This window comes from Zeus faber (genome assembly GCF_960531495.2).
Source record: "Zeus faber genome assembly, chromosome: 9".
Taxonomy (NCBI): domain Eukaryota; kingdom Metazoa; phylum Chordata; class Actinopteri; order Zeiformes; family Zeidae; genus Zeus; species Zeus faber.
In genome coordinates this window covers 19,235,042-19,255,041 of record NC_137197.1, presented here as the reverse complement: position 1 = coordinate 19,255,041, position 20,000 = coordinate 19,235,042, and the positions used below count along the sequence as shown (strand labels likewise).

General features: G+C 42.5%; 1 protein-coding gene across 1 annotated transcript in view; it reads right to left on the bottom strand.

Annotated features, from left to right (window-relative positions):
• Nucleotides 1-2,798: 2,798 nt before the first annotated feature.
• The window catches only part of LOC307235148 (neprilysin-like), a 48,248-nt gene continuing 31,046 nt past the window's right edge, over nt 2,799-20,000 (bottom strand). The window contains exons 5-23 of the mRNA XM_080007143.1: nt 18,890-18,970; nt 18,285-18,380; nt 18,041-18,159; nt 17,475-17,543; nt 16,638-16,772; nt 14,275-14,376; nt 14,008-14,144; nt 13,707-13,800; nt 13,324-13,452; nt 11,267-11,365; nt 11,077-11,154; nt 10,776-10,879; nt 10,364-10,422; nt 10,111-10,230; nt 8,567-8,700; nt 7,989-8,054; nt 5,677-5,772; nt 4,910-4,986; nt 2,799-4,372 (exon numbers count right to left, since the gene is read on the bottom strand). Coding sequence (XP_079863269.1) covers nt 4,273-4,372; nt 4,910-4,986; nt 5,677-5,772; nt 7,989-8,054; nt 8,567-8,700; nt 10,111-10,230; nt 10,364-10,422; nt 10,776-10,879; nt 11,077-11,154; nt 11,267-11,365; nt 13,324-13,452; nt 13,707-13,800; nt 14,008-14,144; nt 14,275-14,376; nt 16,638-16,772; nt 17,475-17,543; nt 18,041-18,159; nt 18,285-18,380; nt 18,890-18,970 — 1,895 coding nt within the window. The 3' untranslated portion in view covers nt 2,799-4,272. The remainder of the gene's footprint in view (nt 4,373-4,909; nt 4,987-5,676; nt 5,773-7,988; nt 8,055-8,566; nt 8,701-10,110; nt 10,231-10,363; nt 10,423-10,775; nt 10,880-11,076; nt 11,155-11,266; nt 11,366-13,323; nt 13,453-13,706; nt 13,801-14,007; nt 14,145-14,274; nt 14,377-16,637; nt 16,773-17,474; nt 17,544-18,040; nt 18,160-18,284; nt 18,381-18,889; nt 18,971-20,000) is intronic.

Sequence of the window (20,000 nt, the reverse complement as noted above, 5' to 3'; positions counted from 1 at the left end):
GTTCTTCAACACGTCCCCGTTTGATCCGAATATCCCACGATATTTAGCCCCCACTTTCCGACCAAAAATGCGCCGGCGGTTGCCATGGGGACGGTCGTTTATCCGACCGGACGGCTCTTTCCAGGTCGAATCCATGCCTCCAGGCGGATTCGTTGGGCTGTTTTTGCGGCGCGTGCGCGGTTTGAGGTGTCTACACGCCGCGGTACATGGAAGGATTGAGGAGGAATCCAGGTCCGATTTTGAGGTAAACAAAGGTGACCGGGGTGAGGTGTTTACGTGACACTTGCAATATTCGGAATGTTGCCTTCGCAACAAAAGTTTTAGTTTGAACCGAATCCATGTGTTGTTTTTTTTTCCCCAGTTCAGATGTTCATCAAACACATCTGATCTGTGTCACATGTGGCCCGGACATCAGAATGTCAGTGGCGGTGTGAACGCAGGCTACAGTGCTTTGACATTGGGGCGAAAAGAAAGAGGTTAAAACTGTTCCAATACAATACAATGCAGTCGTTGTGCTCCATATCAGAACACATTTATTCAGGATAAGATTAAATAACACAAGATAAATAAGATAAGACAGGAGAAGACTTTATTAAATCCCTGTGGGGGAAAAAACTGTGCAAGTCAATAAAGAGATAAGAAGTAAGATGAAGGTAAAATAAATGAAAATATTAATAAAATATGTATAGGCCTATTTCTATCTACAGAGTCCAACAGCCGTCAGCACAATGTGGGCAAATGAAGAAAAGAAAAAAACCTAACCTAATAAATAATTGGAAAACTTGATATATATATATATTTATATATATATATATATACTATATATACAGTATATATATATATATATATATAACATATATAATCAGAAGAACTGAAATGCTGGTGTTTGAAATGTTCTGAATTTCCTGAATTTCCCTCCATGGATTAATAAAGTGATCTTATCGTACGAGTCCGGGAGTTGTTTAAAGTGGTAATCCGTGAGATTATTTTGTTTAAAAAAAAATCCCATGTTGGATGTTTATCTCAAATTTCTTTTAGCTGGAACTTCATAAGAAACAGCGATGTGATGGTCTTTTCTTTTCGTTTTTTTTCATTTTTGGTTGCGGGGTCTGCCACACACGCAAGAATCGAAAGGGCGGCCGCAGTGAACTTGATAAAACAGTGTAGCTCGTTGTCCTCAGTAAAAAAATGTTTACGTTAAATGACAGAAAATATCCGTATCATCTCGAGTGACGTGAATTGTGAAAAAGTGAAAAGAAAAAAAAAAAAAAAGAAGAATCAATTGATCAGAAAAGAAAATGGCTGCCTGAGAGCAGAGACGAGGGTAAACCTGGATGTTGGGGGGAAAAAACATTGCAGTTTGAAATGCAATTCTGGGACCAATCACTACATCAACAATTCTGCAAAGATTCTTATTTCAATCGACAAAAAAGGGTTTTCATTTTGTATTTTTTATATTACTAAAAATACGTGAGAAAAAGAGAAAGGGCATGTTGTTCTTCCCACACTCCACAGTCCTCCGCACCTCCATCAATAATTCTTTCTTGTTATTCTGGCGTTTGTCCCCGGGGGCTGGGAGGGCATATAACATAGTATATATGCACATATAACATATAAACACTTCTTCACGCAGCCTCATAAAAGCATCCACACACACACACACACACGTGCACGCACGCACGCACGCAGGCAGGCAGGCATGCACACACACACACACACACACACACACACACACACACACACACACACACACACACACACACACACACACACACACACACACACACACAACATTTAAAGCCAGACGCCAGACGCTGTGTTTTTCCTTTAAGATGTCTTTTTTGGGAAGTAAAATAAGAAAATGGCTCCTTGAGATGCTTGGTATCAATTTTTTTTTATTATTACAAAGTATCTAAATACAGGCAACTGAGGTATTTCTGTCTGTGTTTGTTCTCTCTACAGGTGGAGTGTGACGGAGGGACAGGAAAGGAAGGAGGGAATAAAGAAAGGTGGAGGGATGGATGGTAGAGATGATTTGCGTAAGTGAAAGAAAGGAAAGGAAGAAAGGAAGAAAGAAAGAAAGAAAGAAAGAAAGAAAGAAAGAAAGAAATATAAAGACGGCACATGAGGAATAAAGTCGAGCGTCATATACAATCATAAACAGGTTACATCGTTCAGTGTAGTCATTTCCACATAAAAGACAAAATTTCCCAAAACGAATGGCATCGCGTCGGCCTTTCGCTTGAAATCGCAGCATTTCAAATCAAATTTTACATTGAAAAAGGGGCAACAGACAACTTCTCAGCTTCCCCCCCAGAGCTTCCAAGCAGTCTTACTGTTTGCGCCGCCGCCACAAAGGCAACCAGCATCGCTTTACGTTTTTTCCCTCGGTGGCGGCTTCTGTGTCAGAAAAATCCGTAGCCGTCAACCCTCCCATTTTTCCACAGGATTTTCCCGCATTTTTACTTCCTTTCGTGCCTGTCCTCTCGGATTTTTCTTGTCCTTTATTTTATTTTAACCTTTGAAAAAAAAATAAAAATAAAAATCAATAAAAATAAAAATGGTTGGCTGCGCAACCCTATCGCCGCTGCACTGTGCGGTCGGCTGTGCGTGCCCGTTCCTCCAAACAAAACCAATAATAACACTGTGGGTTTTTTTTTTTTGTGGGTTTTTATTGTAGATTTATTGTAACAAAAAAAGCCCCGTGTGTACCCACCCCCCCCCCCCCCCCCACCCGCCCACACAATGTTTGACGCACTTCGATCCTTCATTTTGAGATCATATTGGTTGAAGTCCATATTGCATAGTGATAACAAGGCTGAAAGGAAACCAATCTAAATGCCGGCGGTGTCATTATTCTATAGCCATTACACTGTGCAATCAACACTTACTTCATAATGATAAGTTAAAGCAAAGAAAAAGTTGTCTATTGCTCCTTCAAGATTAGAATAAAAAAAAAGAAAATTACAATTTAAAAATCAAAACCGATAAATCACACATTGAAAATAAAGCAACAGAAAAGATGAATCAGCACAGGTCTGTTTTGTGACGACAATATGATGACTTTTATTTTTTTTAAACGATTTCCACTCTCCATGTTTGCACGCACACACACACACAAACACACACACACGCACATATACAGATGCACACACACACACATGCACTCGCACACACACACACACACACACACACACACACACACACACACACATGCACTCGCACACACACACACATGGTTGTGTAAGGCATACCATTATACATTCACCACTTTTGACATTACAGACACATACACACACATATATAAACAGACACAAACACACGGCTCAATGAGGAAGAAATGTAGATGATTCGTAGCCATTGTTTCTGTCGATTGTCGGCTTAATCTTCATGATAATATATTGTCAATTGACCTGCTGTCATCTTAAAGGCGAAACAATTTTTTTTTTCTTGTTATTTTATTATATTGATATTATTGTTCAGAAAGGACAAATTGCGAAACTTTGCAAAATTTATATATATATATATATATATATATATTTTTTTTTTTCTACACACTATACTTATTTGTGTAAATACATTGGGTTTTTTTATTGTGTGAATAATTTCTAGATTTTTTTTAATCTTTTTTTTTCTTAAATATTGCACCTATCTAGAAATAAATTACCTCCAGTAACCTAATTTACTGTCCTCATTGATTAAACCATAGTATGTTATAAGTACATTAAATTGTACTCATATTGAAAATTTCAACAGACTTCTGTGCATCATAGATATGTAGATATATTGATATAGATATATCTATATCGATGTCTTTATCGATATAGATATATCTATGATATATATCTATATGTTTGGTTGTTGGTGGATTGGTTTTCTCTCTTCATGTGAAAATCGTAAAAATAAAATTAATGATTCATAATTAAAGCAAAGGAATTTTTTTTTTTAAAAGACAAAAAGGAAACAAACAGCTCTTTTTTGGGCTATTTGTTAGACGTGAGGGAGCATGATTGACTCTAATGAGGTGGTGACTGAACGGTCCACAGTTTCCACTCCGAGTGGACTGGAGTTCTGCAGTTCCACTCCACTGGTTCCACGTCCGGCCCACTGGAGGTTCTGGGGAGCGGGGGAGGGGGGCGGTGGGGGCGTCTGACAACCCCCCCGCCCCCCACACCCCAGCCCCGTGTGGGTTTCACCGGTAGTCAGGAGGAATTTTAAGGCGACAGGCTCAAAACCCCCAAAAGCCAGGACCCCCCGGAGGAGGCCCGTGGATCACCACACGCGGCAGATATGCTTGGCCACCATGGTGCTGTCCTTCCTGCAGTTGTAGGCGTTGGCAAACTCTGGGAAATTCTGGAGTGAGCCCAAAACCCTGCAACGCACCACGTAGACGTTTTTATTAGAAGACGTATATTAGATATGTCAGGGATAATGTACAGGCAGCTGGGCGTTATAGCATAATAACCCCTGGGCTGATCTGGATCTTGTATCACTCTGGAAGGAGGTTCTTTTTTGATAATGACTGGCTGGCTGTACATTATCCTGCTTATTACATGACTGACTACTGACTAAATAAAAGGTCGGAGTCGGAATATTGATTCGAAACTAGAATCTCTAGTTTAAGGGACCTTGGTAAACAATGTCACATATATATATATATATATATACCTTCCAAATTTCTTATGCCTCTGTAATTTGGGTTAATAGTTTCAAATCATTTTCATTTACTTAAATTAGAGTTCAGTGGTAGCACTCCTGTTGCCCGACAACTTGGTACAATTTCAAGATTTTGATCAATGTTTGAGGTGTTTTAAACTTATTAAGCTACATTGATTGATTGATTGATTGATTGATTGATTGATTGATTGATTAATTGATTGGTAGAAAATTACTGATATCATGAACGTACCTGAACTCGCCGGGACTGTGCACGTTCACCTTGATGGAATTCACAGCTTGTTCTGGTCGGTGTGTTCCACACCACACCTGGAGAAAATCAGTCCATCAATACTGGTGATTTCACCAAATGCTGGACTATGAATTCATCCACCCATCCATCCAAACATCCACCCATCTACCCATCCATTCATCTGTCTGTCTGTCTGCCCGTCCGTCTATCCGTCCACCCATCCATCCATACATCCATGTGTCTATCCATCCATCCATCCATCATCTATCCATCCACTATGCATCCATCCATCCATCCATCCATCCATCAATCCATCCATCTATCGAGCCATCCATCCATGCCTTCATCCCACAATTCATGAATCTATCCACCCACCAACCCATCCATCCATATATCCACCCATCCATCCATCCATCCATCCATCATCCAGCTCTCCAATCACCAATCCATGCATCCATCCACCCATCCATCCACCATCCATCATGCCTCCCTCCACCCATTCACCATCTGTCCATCCATCCATCCACCCATCCATCTATCCATTACTGTCCTTACCTGAATGAATTTCAGTAAGATGAGCTGGTTGTGGGAAAAGTCCATGACTTCCCTTACAACCAGCCTCCCATCCATCCATCCAACCAACCAACCAACCAACCAACGATCCATCCTTCCATCCATCTGGCATCCTTCCATCCATCCAACCGACCACCCTTTCAACCAACCAACCAACCATCCATCTATCCATCTATCATCAACACTGTCCTCACCTGAGCGAAGTTCAGGAAGAAGAGCTGGTTGTGGGAAAGATTGATGCCGGGCAGCGGAGGCTCCTCTCCGTGCATGTTCACATAGTTGTGGTAGGCCTGTGACAAACAGCTCAATACTTAATTTCACACTTACTTCTTTTCTTTCACTCTTCTTGCCTGGTGTTTTATTAAAGGCATATTTCCTAAGTCTAAGGTACGTTGAAGCAATTTTTAAACCAAATTGAGTCTGGTCATGGCATGCATGAGGGCCAGACATCCACAGATCATACCAGCACCGCACTCGACAAGTGAAAAGGGCTGTTATAGTTGACATTTCACTATGTAGGAGCAGTAGCTCAGGAGTATTGGAAGATTGTTGATTGGGTCCCGGGCTCCTCCTGGTAGCAAGCTGAAGTGCCCTTGTGTAGGAGACTTAACCCCCTAACTGCTCTCTTTGAGCTGCGGTGCGCCTTGCTCGGCGGCCGCGCCAATCGACGTTTGAATGTGTGTGTGAACAGGTGAATGTGAGGTATGCACTGTAAAGCGCTTAGACTTGTAAGACGACAAGAGCGCTATATAAATGCACCCCATTTACCATAACTTAAACATATCTACGTTAACTTTTTCTTTGGGCAATATCATCCTCAATCGAGAAAAGCTAAATAAGGAGACATTAATTATTGTTACAGATGAAAGCAAGACACTGCAGACTAATCGTTCTCTCATCAGTTGTCTAGATCCAGGCTCAAAACATTTATATTTGCAACTGAATAATCAGCCTGTTTTAAATGGAACTTTAAACTTTTTATCTTTGTTATCGGTTTTTAGACTTCTATTCCCATGAATGTAGTAAAAGTGCTATTGAGCTTTTAGTTGGGGTGGAGAGCCAACATTCATTGGGCTATGGTGACTGTATGTCCGGGTTTGTCCGTGATTGAATCAGTTTCAAGCTGTGTGTCCGGAGTCCCGACAAATATCTGTAAAACACTGAAATGTCCCGGTTTTCAACATTCACTACCAAATTGTCCCGGTTTTTACCACAATTAAAACAATAATAATAATAATAATAATAATAATAATAATAATCATAATAATAATGTGTTGTGGGGGTGGTGTGTTAATTTTTTTTCTCTGTTGGTGGGGCAAGGGGGGATGGTTTAGTTTAAGCAGCCACATGTCTTGGGTCTAGGTAATTTGGCCCAAGATATGGGGTGGCTGTACACCTGAGCAATCAACGAGCAACAGGTAAATCACCCATCCCCACACACACACACACACACACACACACGGGAAGAGCCTGTCATGACATAAGTCCATCTGCTCGAGGCATCTTGCCACTCTCTACAATTAAGTGGTGTGTTTGGAACATCTTTGCCTGTGTTTCTGTGTTGGAGGGCCCCGAAAACACCACTCGGGCTGTAGGCGGAACTGCTACAAATATTACACTTGTTTTGAGCACTTACATAGACGTTTATCATGCTCTGCCCCACTCATTACCTAATCCGAACAACAAACAAACAATGCACCACACGTCTGAATTCAACACTGATTTGTCCGTACAGTATGTGTGTCAATCAATCAATGTGTCGTTGTTAAGGCTGTTGGTAGCCTATCATAAGCACTGTCAGCCACAAGTGTCATAAGCTTCCTTGTGGCTCTGTCTGACAGAACCTGTCAGACACAGACAGTTTTTTCTAGAGGCCTCCAGAACAGGAGGTATTCAGGAGGTATACTGGGCAACGAAAATGCTGTGTTCTGAACACGCTGCAAGAGTACATTTTTGGAAATGCTGACATAAAAGATAATATTAAGATGGTCAAACATAATAATAATAATAATAATAATAATAATAATAATAATAATAATAATAATAATAATAATTAATATAATAATAACAACAAATATAATAATATATAATAATATAATATTATAATATAATATATTAATAGTAATAAATAAAAAAAGATTAGAGACAGTGGGGTTTATTGTTTTTTGTTTATTGTCCCCCATCCTGATGATAACGCCTTTGATGCATGCATAAGTGCATACATGTGTGCATGCATGAACGTGCGGTTCCCTTAAGGGTCCCGGTTAGGGGGTTTGAAAATATGGTCACCCTATGTAGGGCTGTTTAAAATGGATGATCTATGATTTTTGATTATATGACGGCTTTTTAATCTGCATTTAGTCTTTTATTTCTATGCTTTTGGTCTTCTTTGCTTTTGTTTAATATCTTTTGTGAAGCATTTACAATTACCCTTGGGTATGAAATGTGCTGTACAAATAAACTTGCCTTGACATCGCAATTTGTAACTGTAACTTTTGCCTTTTACCTGATATGCTTGTCTTATCCCTCCGTTGTCAGCAATGTTCTCTCCCAGGGTGTTGTTTCCATTTAACTGTAAAGGAAAACAATGAAAATTAAAAAAAAGAATAAAAGAAATACAGCAAGAAAAAAAGAAAGCAAGAAAGTCTGTGGAGAGTAGATGGCGGGTGGCCCGTAACTTTTTACGGTTTTTCAGCAAATCACAGACGACGGCAGCAGAAACCTTTTATTACTCTGTGGGCACGAGGGAGCCATTTTTACTCCCAGAGGATGAAAGAAAAGCTACCGTTCAAAGCAATATGTCACAAGGATAAGGAGGCAAAAGAAGTGGAGGGGAGACGGGTAAGGCTAGACACGGCAACACAAAGATTTAAAAGCTCTGTCACAGAACAGATGAGACAGCAAAACGAAGGGAATGAGAAGAAACCAGAAGGTTGAAAAGGGCAAAAGAGCAAAGGAATGCCACGGCAGGAAGAATGGCAATGTCAAAAAAAGTTTCATACTAAAGTGAAAGCAGAGTGTTCACATTTTGCTGAATGAAAAGCGGAGGTGGAGGTGGAGTGGAGGCAATGGAGGGAAACCCACATGGAGTCCGTGGGCGAGGTCCCAGGAGAAGTTGCCGTACTGGTCCACCATGCACTTTGAGAGCTCCAGGAACTTCTGGGTGGAGCTGGTCGTCCACCAGTCCTTCAGGTCCCCGTCCTTGTCGTAGTTACGACCTGGAAAAGATCAATTTTTTCTGTCATGAATCTGAGCAGAACACAAATTTTCAGCTTAAATGATGGCGTCTACACCAAAGCTTCAAGAACTCGGAATGGTGTCCTGAATGTGGTTCCCATTCCATAATGGATATCTACACGGATCAGCCACAACATTAAAACCACTGACAGGTGAAGTGAATAACATTGATCATCGGTTCCAATGGCACCTGTCAAGTGGTGGGATATATTAGGCAGCAAATGTACAGTCAGTTCTTGAAGTTGATGTGTTGAAAGCAGAAAAAATGGGCAAGCGTAAGGATCTGAGCGACTTTGACAAGGGCCAAATAATGATGGCTAGACAACTGGGTCAGAGCATCTCCAAAACAGCAGGTCTTGTGGGCTGTTCCCGGTATGCAGTGGTTAGTACCGACCAAATGTGGTCCATGGAAGGACAACCGGTGAACCGGTGACAAGGTCATGGGCGCCTATGGGTTCATTGATGCGCATGGGGAGCTAAGTCTAGACCTTCTGGTCTGATCCCACAGTAGAGCTACTGTAGAACAAATTGCTGAAAAGTTAATGCTGCTATGATAGAAAGGAGTCAGAACACACAGTGCATCACAGCTTGTATGGGGCTGCGTAGCTGCAGACCGGTCAGAGTGTCCATGCTGACCCCTGTCCACCACCAAAAGCACCTACAATGGACACGTGAGCATCAGAACTGGACCATGGAGCGATGGAAGAAGGTGGCCTGGTCTGATGAATCATGTTTTCTTCTACACCATGTGGATGGTCGAGGTTAGGGTCCGATCCGATGGAGCATCTGTGGGATGTGCTGGACCAACAAGCCTGATCCATGGGGGCCCCACCTCACAACTTGCAGGACTTAAAGGATCTGCTGCTAACGTCTTGGTGCCAGATACCACAGAACACCTTCAGAGGTCTTGTGGAGTCCATGCCTCCACGGGTCACAGCTGTTTTGGAGGCACGAAGGGGAGCTACAGAGTATAATTGGTTATTAGTGGTGGTTTTAATGATGTAGCTGATAGGCGTATGTGATACAACTTTTTTGTTCCAATGAAATATAGCAAATAAAGATCTAGAGATCAGTTCCGAGCTCTCAAACTCCTCATGCAACTCAATAAAAAAGCAGTGACTTGTATTTTTCTTTCGGCAACGTGCAGGACAGATATAGTTTTTGAACATTATTTGGCAGCACAAACACTATCAGTGGAGAGAAGATGAAGACACTGATGAAAATATCAAATTGAAAAGTGGAAAATGGTAAAGTGATTTAATAATGATCCAAAATCCAGCGGGCACATTGAGCTGATTCAGGTCATATGTTACAATCAGGACATCTGAAAAAAAACAGTGTTTTCAAATGACAGAGAATCACTTTCAAGGAAAGAAAAACACTTTCTGTACCGTTGTCATCGAAGCCGTGCGTGATTTCGTGGCCGATCACCATGCCGATGCCACCGTAGTTGAGAGACTTGGACTGTCCTTTACTGAAGAACGGAGGCTGGAGAATACCAGCGGGAAAGACTGAAAAACAAGCACAGGGAGCTTTACAGAACCGCTGCCATTCTAGATATTGACACTAACCCTGCACGAACACGCTCGTTTGATTGGAAGTGTGTTTGTGTGTGTTATTTTTCCCGTACGTGTGTGAATTTACCTATTTGGTTTTTGCTGGACGAGTAAAAAGCGTTGACCACGGCCGCTCCGGTCACCCACCTGCACGAGGTAAAGGCAAAGGAAACACAAAGAAGGTAATGAAATACAGTTGATGAAAGACGTTATTATTAGCCTAGTCGTAGCCGGAGAAAGAAGGGAGCCGCACTAATATTAGCATTCCTCTCCTCTGTGCTGGTTGCAGCGTACAGTTCCGGGCTTGTGGGAGTGTGTGTGGGAGCGTGTGAGTGCACTGCGCTAAATGCAACAACCATCACACTCCACACGACGAGGAAATAAAGATGGAGGGAGTCAACGGCCATGGATTATCTACCTCGGAACCAATTTATTTTCTCCACAATTCCCCCGAAATACCAAAATCATGCAAAGGGGGGGGGGGGGGGGGGGTGTCTTACTCTTCCTTGTTGACTTTGATTCTGAGTCTCCGGAGGCGCTTCTTCTGCTGATACTCCTGGTTCTGGAGGATGTTTTCAAAGTACTCCTCTGCACTGTAGCTCAGCTACACCAACACACGCACACGCACACACACACACACACACACACACACACACACACACACACACACACACACACATAGGCAGTGAGGTCATTTATTATCTGGAAAAACCCCAGACAAGGCTTGACAAGGTTTTGGACAGAACTCATACGACCGTACAACCAAACCTATTACATCAACACTCCACGATGGGCACGTACGTCTTTGTACTCGTTGTCCAGGTACTGGTCTTTCATGATGTTCTCGGAGAAGCCGATCCGTTCCCGTATGGCCCGAGCCTGTGGAGACAGGGGAAGCTGACTTCAAAACATAGAAAGCACGGAGCGGAAGAGACAGAAGGAGGGTTTGATAATGGTCAATGGTGCCGAAGAACGTGGCAAAGAACCAGACCTTCTCCTCGGCGGCCGTTTTGGTCTCGGCGTCCATCCAGGTCAGCTCTTGGAGGTTGGAGATGAACACCTTCCTGATGTCTGTGATCATCTCATCCATCTAGAGGAGTAGAGGGTGGGGCATACAGGACATGAGTCTCTCATGAAAATGAATAGAAATAAATATGTATACACATACAGAGGGAGAGGGAGAGAGAGTCAGATAAAGTCACAAATGTCACCACACATTTAAAAATATTGAAATATAAACCTTTAGTTTATATTCGGATGAAAGGCCAGATGATTCAAGCTCCAGCTCCATAAAGTTTCTGTGGCAGCGTTTTTAAAACCAACAAATGTTTTGTGTGGTGATGAACAGATTGCCGTCTGAGAGGTGTTCTGCCATAAAACCTGTCAGACCTTTTTCACCCACAGTTCTGTGAAAGCCCGGCGAGCCCATGGGAGCATTCCAGCGCCACATTGCATCAGCAGCCCCCTTCCTAAAACACTGCACTCCGCCAACACCCGGGAGCACACACACCGAGGTTGGATGCCAAAAAGAAAGGAAAGAAAAGCAAAACCCCTTTTTTCTAGTATGTAACTGTCTGTTTCTGTCATGTGATTCTGAAAACAAGCTTTTTACTAGAAAACATTTAAATTGATTTTGATTAGTTGGACTGATTTATCTCTATTTGTTTTGTTCGATATTTATATACCTTATATGATATTTCTCTCCCAATTTCTGTTTTACCTACGTGCTTGTTTATTTAAAAAAAGATTCTCCATGTACTGTATAATCATCGCATCTCTTCTCTCATAATTATGATTTATTCCTTATGATGCTTTGTAATGTTGTTTTGGAAAATACCACAGTTTAAATAAAATTTTATTATTATAGTTATAATAATAATAATAATAATAATAATAATTATTATTATTATTATTATTATTATTATTTTTGTTATTATTATTATTATTATTATTATTATTATTATTATTATTATTATTATTATTATTATCGGGGGTCCAGCCCCGAAGCTGCAAGAGTTAATGTTTTTGCTTGTTAATGCTTTTTTTAATGAAAAACTGACATCAGTAGTCTATGTATGTCATGGATCCACCGCGCTCACAGACAACCTGGATAAGATTTGTATTTGGGGCAGTTCCAAAATGGCGTCCTTCGAGTTTCATCCAGATCGGTTCAGTATTGTGGAAGAAGTTTGTGATCAACAATCGCAACCTCACTGAGGTGCCACACTGTGCATGCGCAAGTTGACCCAATAACATAACTGTCAGAATTTATAGACATTCCAGAGATATCAATGTATACAATCTTACTGAATTATGATTACCAGCAAAAATAACCATAAGCAATTACGTAATACAAGGAACATGTATTTGTGGTGTATGTGTTTCTAAATGTTTTCATTCTTTTTTTGTGTTTTTTGACACACAATTTATTTAATTATGTGTAAATCCTCTACATTTGAAGTCTTGAAGTGTGCTCCAAAATGGTTGAAAAATAGTGATAAATACTCGTGATCACAATATTGACTAAAATAATCGTGATTAACATTTTAGCCATAATCATGCAGCCCTACTTCAGAATGATAACGACTGTTAGTTAAGGCGTAGGAAACCCACCCATAGCCGCAAACACCGCCCGAGAATTCATAGAATTACACTGTAACCTATATATAGCAGCTATATTTATTTTTATTATTATTATCAGGGGTCCAGCCCGGAAGGGGGCGCCTCCTGTCCTGTTTTTGTTCATGAAAAATTGACGTCAGTAGTCTATTGATGTCATGGAACCAACATACCGACGGACAAAAAAAAAATTTGGATTTGGGGCAGTTCCGACATGCCGTCCTCCAAGTTTGATCAAAATCTCTCAATTTTTGGAGAAGAAGTTAGTAAAAATGCTGCATTTCCTCATCTTCACAACGGTCATGTGACAGCAGTGCACACCTGGTCACAGACAAGCATGTCACTGCTTGAGATGACGGCGTGCAACTCTAGTTATCATTCATCCATCAATCCATCTGTCTATCTATCCATCCTTCCATTGCTACGCACCAGGTTCTTGCTCTCCCCGGAGAAGGCCTCCTCCACGTACAGCCTCCCCACAGCGTTGTCCATGTTGCTGTTGACGTAAACAGCGCACTGGCGCCACACGGACACCTCTGATGTGGTACCAGACAAAGCCTGCCAAGGAAATAAGTAAATACATTAAAAAATCAAAAGCACTGACCCACCGAAAAGTAATTTACACACATTATGTCGAGAAAATAAAGAGAGGAAGTGGTGCATAAGGAAGGAGAGGAGGAGGAGGACGTGGAGGAGGGAGGAAGGTGGGGAGGGCAGGGGAGGGTATTGACAATAGTTTGGAGAACGCTCAGGATTAAATAAACAGAAGTAGGTTGAGTTGCAGCGTGGTATGCTAATTGCCGGTTCCATACTTTGCGGAAGGCTTTTCTGGTGTCCTTGTATGCCCGGCTCAGGCCCACCACCATGTTCATAGCGAAACGCCACACCATGTAGTTCTGCAGATCCCTGGAAAAGAGATAAATGTATGTCAAAAGACATACATCTCAATTTATTTACACACAGACACACACACTTACACGCACACACACACACACACACACACTTACACACACACACACACACACACACACACACACACACACACACACACACACACACACACACACACACACACACACACAGACACACACACACACACACACACACACACACCTCTTTGTGTATTTAGCCAGAACGGGGTTGAGTCGCCTGTAGTAGTTGGGGGAGTAGTTTATGATTTTCTCCGTGTTGGGAACGCTGATGTTGACGGTGTCCATGATTTTGGCTGTAAAGTAGCTCCAGTCGAAGACCTTCAGGACAACAAGCCCCAAGGGACGAGTACGGAAAGAGAGACATCGGGGTGGGGAGTGAATGAAAGGCATATAAAGTGAGTAAAACCAAACTGCCTTCTGACGGGTGAAGTGTTTGCCTCGTCTTCACCTGTGACTCGACCTCCAGGGTGAAGTTGGTGATGAGATCATTCAGCTCCATCTTGTTGTAGAGGAGGACCGGGTTGTTACGGTCCTCCGGAGTGTCGGTGGCCTGGGGGACAGTAGAGAGGAAGTGGCAGAGAGGAAGGGGAAAGAGAGAGAAGGGAGAGAGATAGAGAGTCATATCCAAGGAGATAAGATGAAGCCGGGGGGGGGGGGGGGGGGGGGGGGGGGGGGGGGGGTAGCACGGTTGGAGGTCCGAAGCGAGGAAAACCAAAGCCAGAGTGTGGAGGTCCAGATGCATCTCCAACAGAATCAAAACCCTCCTGGAGCTCCGGGGGGATTCAGCCCAGGACTGTAAATGTCAGCGCTAGAGCGGCCTTGTAAAAAAAAAAAAAAAGACAAAACGCCAGCGGTGCAGTGAAGGGGAAACAGGAGATTGTTGTTGCAGATCTGGAAAGAAAAACTGAGCAGCAACACATGGACTTTGGAGACTTTGGTGGAGGTGGACAACAGTCAGACACAGTCGAGCGGTGGCATGGGCGGCGCTGGCCCACCCACATCACTACCTTCCACACAATAGACATTTTCTTGCAAAAAAAGATAAAAACATACGTTGGAAAAGTAAATAAATATCAACTTCATTCGTCGCTGACTTGCTGTGCGTGCGTTTAACTTGTCTTCCGTTCTAAAACGGAACCTTTGAAAAAAGTTGTAGGAGGTCGCCGCCGGTGCCGGATTGGTTGCTCGCCGGGGCCCAGGCGCCGATTCATCTGCAGTTGATGAACCTCCATCACAGCGTGAGAGAGCTTTTCCCTCTTCTTTCTCTCTTCTCTCCTCCCTATGAACGCGGTGTTTATTTTGTGTTTTGCGTTGTGTGAGATCATTGTTCTGGTTGAGTTTGTTTGTTGTGGTCGCAGCGAGTGCCGTGGGAGGCGGGGGGGTTGGGGCGGGCGGAGCTCACTCGCCGGCGTGCGGTGGAGCTCGCCCCGCCAGGGGATCGGCCGCTCCGGGGAGGAGTGCAGTCTGGCAGCGGGGGAAGAAGGTGGGCTCCTCCTCCGTCAAATTCTCTTTCAAGAATGAAAGGTGATTTCTCGGCGCAGGGTGGAGGAAGGGAACAGTTTGGTGGAAAGCGGAGTCTCCCCGTTGTTCTGGCTGAGACGAGCCCTGCCGAAGCAAACGACCGTTTCCAACGTGATCCCCATTCATCACGAATGAAGTGTTGGGGAAGTCAGGAGGTCTGCCCAGATTTTTTTTCCCCCCCATCAAATCCATTTCCCCCGGCTGCCAACGCTCCTCGACTTAAACACGTTCTTTTCATTTAGAAGACCAGTCTTTACGGTTGTAATATGCAGAATTGCAAAGCGGCGCAAAAATGGCGCTGTCTGTCTATGTTTGATCTTTTTCTACTTCTAAGTTTTTATAAGTCCTTGTTTCTCTGGGAAAAGATGGCCCACCCAATTTTGTGCTGGCCCACCCAAACTATAACCTGTGCCGACGCTACTGCAGCAGAGTTGGTTTATACTGTAAACTGAATCACCGTCATAAGAGAAAAAACTACTTTGGCCCAGAAAAAGACCATCCCTCTGTCATAAAACACAATAAAGTACAAATATTTTGTAAACTTAAGTAAACTTTTCCAAGTATTCCTTTTTGGAGACTTTATCTGTATCATACTGTTCATGATAGATGATGATGGAGTCCAAATCATTGTTTATTATTATATCCCCTATAGTATTCTAAAGGTGCAGCGTGTAGAATTTACAGAACAGACTTGCAAGAAAGAAATGGCAAGTGGAGTATTATATTCACAAGTATGTTTTAATTTGCGTATAATCCCATGAAAATAAGAACGGTTGTGCTTGCATTACCTTAGAATGAGCTAAATTTTATCTACATTAGCGGTTACGCTTCACGGAGGCCGCCATGTTGCACCGGCATGGGGAGGGGTGTTCAGGTGGTTGCGATGTGCAACCTCCTGCCACTTAATTCTACACACTGCACCTTTAAAAAGGTACAGTAGTCCGAGTGCCCATGCTGACCCATGTCCAGTGGCCAAAGCACCTGCAATGGGCACTTGAGCGTCAGAACTGGACCACGGAGCAATGGAAGAAGGTGGCCTCATCCCACCTCGCAACTTCCAGGCTTAAAGGATCTGCTGCTAACGTCTTGGTGCCAGATACCACAGGACACATTCAGAGGTCTTGTGGAGTCCATGCCTCCACGGGTCACAGCTGTTTTGGTGGCACGAGGGGGAGCTACAGAATAATGTTGTGGCTGATCGGTGTATATATATACTATATATAGAAAAAAAACACTGTAATGGAGCAATTGCATGAAATGTAAGGTGGCGAAGGTGGCGGTGGAGCTCACGTTGGCAATGTCCCTCTCCAGGTCCATGACCCGCTTCACCTGCTCCCTGATGCTGGTCTCGTTGAGGGCCAGGCCGCGGTCGGTGCGGATCAGCTTGGCCAGGTCCACCATGAACTGCTCGTAGGCCCTGCACGGCTGCACCAGGACACAACCACAACCACAACCTGATTACTTGGCCAAGTACAATTTCATATACAAGGAATTTGACTAATGCAAAAAAAAAAACATAAGACAATATATGACAATATGAAGCTAAAAATAAATTATACATACCAATATAATGATACAAAAATACAAAATAATGTAATAATATAAAACAATATAATATAATACACCATTAACACCAATATACACCAATATAGTATAATGCCCAAAAACAATCATCTTAGTTTATAATTTTTCTGGAAGTAAGTAAGATCACCGGTTTAATTGAATTGCATCTGCACAATCACAAATTTACAGACAGATACTGGCCCCCGCAGCGGGGCCCCAATATATTTTGGCGCCCAAAAAAACTCTGTTGACTGTACTCCGCAGGCTAAGTACAGCTATAAGTTTCCTATCTTCAAATACAAAACAGAGGGACCTTAGAAGTAAAAAAACAAAAAACAAAACCAGATCCAGATCCAGTGAGGATTGGCCAGGAAATCTGGTCCGGGTTAGGACCCAGATCACATCGGCCCTGTTGTGCCTCCGTGATTTTAATCAGCACTTGCAGCCTCTGAATGCATTCTGCACAGAGGCTGTTTTCTGCTCTGTGGTTTCTCAGTGTGTGTGTGTGTGTGTGTGTGTGTGTGTGTGTGTGTGTGCGTGCGTGTGTGTGCGCGCGAAAACTACCTCAGCGTAGGGTCCGGTGCAGACATAGTAATCTCTGGATAAGAGTCCCAGGCTCGTCTGCTGGTCAAACTGGCAAAAGGGAAGAAGAGAAAAAAATAAATAAACACAAATAAAATAGAGGAGTGAAACAAAACCATTCGCCAAAGACGGAAAACAAGACAACAGACATCCGGACGTGAATATTCTGTTGCTGTGTGTGTGTCACCGGAAAACAGTTAACAACCCCCGCGCTAAAGCTTGCGGGGGACGAGTTTGTTAAAGAGTAAGAAAGATTAAAAAATTCAATTAAAAAAATACAATATATAGCAACAAAATGCTTAAATAAACGACACAATGTACAATGTAGTGATACAATGCTAAAAATACACCATTGTAATGCAAACAAACATAAAATGTACATCAATATTATGCTGGAAAAAATATATGCCAATATAATGTCAAGAAAGATATGCGACAAAATGAACAAGACCGTTTTTAGAGAGAGAGAGAGAGAGAGAGAGAGAGAAAGGAGGAGGAAGGGGAAAGAGTGAGAGAGGAGTCCCTCCTGATCCCTGCTGCACACCTACATGAATGATGTGCGAGCTGGAGTCCCGGTCGTCGATGCCGACGAAAAAGTTGACCACCACCTGCGTCCCGTACTTCTCGCTCAGCTTGGCGACGGAGTCCTCCAGCCTCCACGCATTTCCTGGAGGGGTTTCCAGGGGAAAGAGAGAGAGAGAGAGAGAGAGAAAAAAAAAAAAGGCAGCTGTGAAATAGGAAGAAAGGAAGAGGGAAATACCCGTGGATGTTTTCCCCGCTCTAGCAGTTTACCGTATGCAGTCTCCCAGTCGTCCACGGCGATGGGCCACTCAAACACGTCAGGCAGCATTTTCAATAACGGCGTCCCACCTCTGAGCTCAATTATACCTTAATAAGAGGCAGCACCCATGTAAAGAAACCAGGGGGAAAAAATATATATGAGCAATTTAAGCAGTTTTAAAGCATAATTTGAAGCAAATACATGAATAAATAAAATCGATCAATGAATGAATACCTAATCTTTTTAAATTAATTAATTTAAAAACACTTTTTGAGGATGTATAAAACCGCTATTTTTTTTTTAAATTGTATTAAGAATAATAAACCTAATTTCATATTGATCAATCAGATTCTGGATCCAATTTTGACCCGAGGGACGGTTCATCATGGATGGTACTAGGTTGAAAATATACACCAGAAGTGACTTAAATACAAATCCACAATGCGGAAAAAAAGAACCTTGACGATTTTAGGCGCCAACACATGACACAAGAACTCCCTTGATAAAAGCAAATCCATAATAATGAACCAATAAATCAACTGCAACACACCCCATCAACGGGTCTAGATAGGTTGTAAAAGAGGCCGGACGTGTTTTCCCATCTCCTCAGACTCACTCTCATTGGTGCAGGACCTGTACAGGGTCTTGGCCTTGGTGAGCGCAATGGCTTCGCCCTCCACTGTTCTTTCAAGGACGCCTGAACGAGAGGATGAGAAAAAGAGATAGCGTGAAGAAATAATGACAAAAAGGTGAGCGTGCGTACAAAAGCTACAGTGCCGAGGTACAGTACGAGGAAAATGTTGCTGTTGTCAGCACAAAAACAAAAACACTGGACCTAAGTTAATCGAAATGACTGTAACATTTTGGGCGATTATAAAACTGTGATGCAAAATAACTGACAGCAGAAGCGTCACATTTCTTATTTATTCTGAAGACACTATATTGTTACAAAAAAATAAATGACATGAAAGCTCCCTCTGAAGCTTCTGAATTCAGCACGTCAGATGAGCCGGTTCCACTTAGAAAAGGGCTACAATATTAAATCCCACGATGCATTTTTTATACCAATAAGATTAACAAATGAATGTGCATGCCCGATAGCACTGCAAACAAGCACACTTTCAAATGAGAATTTAACAAAAGATGAGCCGCGCATCAAAGCCGCCCAACAGATCACTTATTTCGACGGGCCGAGTGTTCCGACCCTCGTCGTGTTTTTCCAGAGTGGATCAACTTTGACAGCGGCTCATTGTCTGCTCAGGTGCTTTTTCCTCTGTTTGTTTTGTATATTTTAATCAGAAAACACACTTTTTTTGGGGGGAGGGGGGAGGGGGGCGCAGTATGTATTTAAAATATTCAACCACTTCAAAATGCTTCGAGACAAATTCAGGAGGCTCAGCAGCTGACTGCTATCTCCAATTTTTTTGGGGAGATAAAAGACAAAATGGGACGGTTGACCCGACTCAGTGGATCCGCCGCGTTCAAATTCCCTTTGAAATGTGCGATGTTAAATATTTTGCGTTATCGAGGTCTTGATGTTTTTCCGCTTTCTCTTCTTTTTTCCAACAGCATCAACAAAAATGAATGATGCATTCCATTTTTAAAAACCTCTAAAACATGTAAATACCTATAGTATACGTTCTAGGAGTAAGAAGTAGATGCAAGAAATGTTTATTGAGTGAGTCATTTACGAGGCTTTAACCCAGTGTTGACTCAAGTGTTGACTC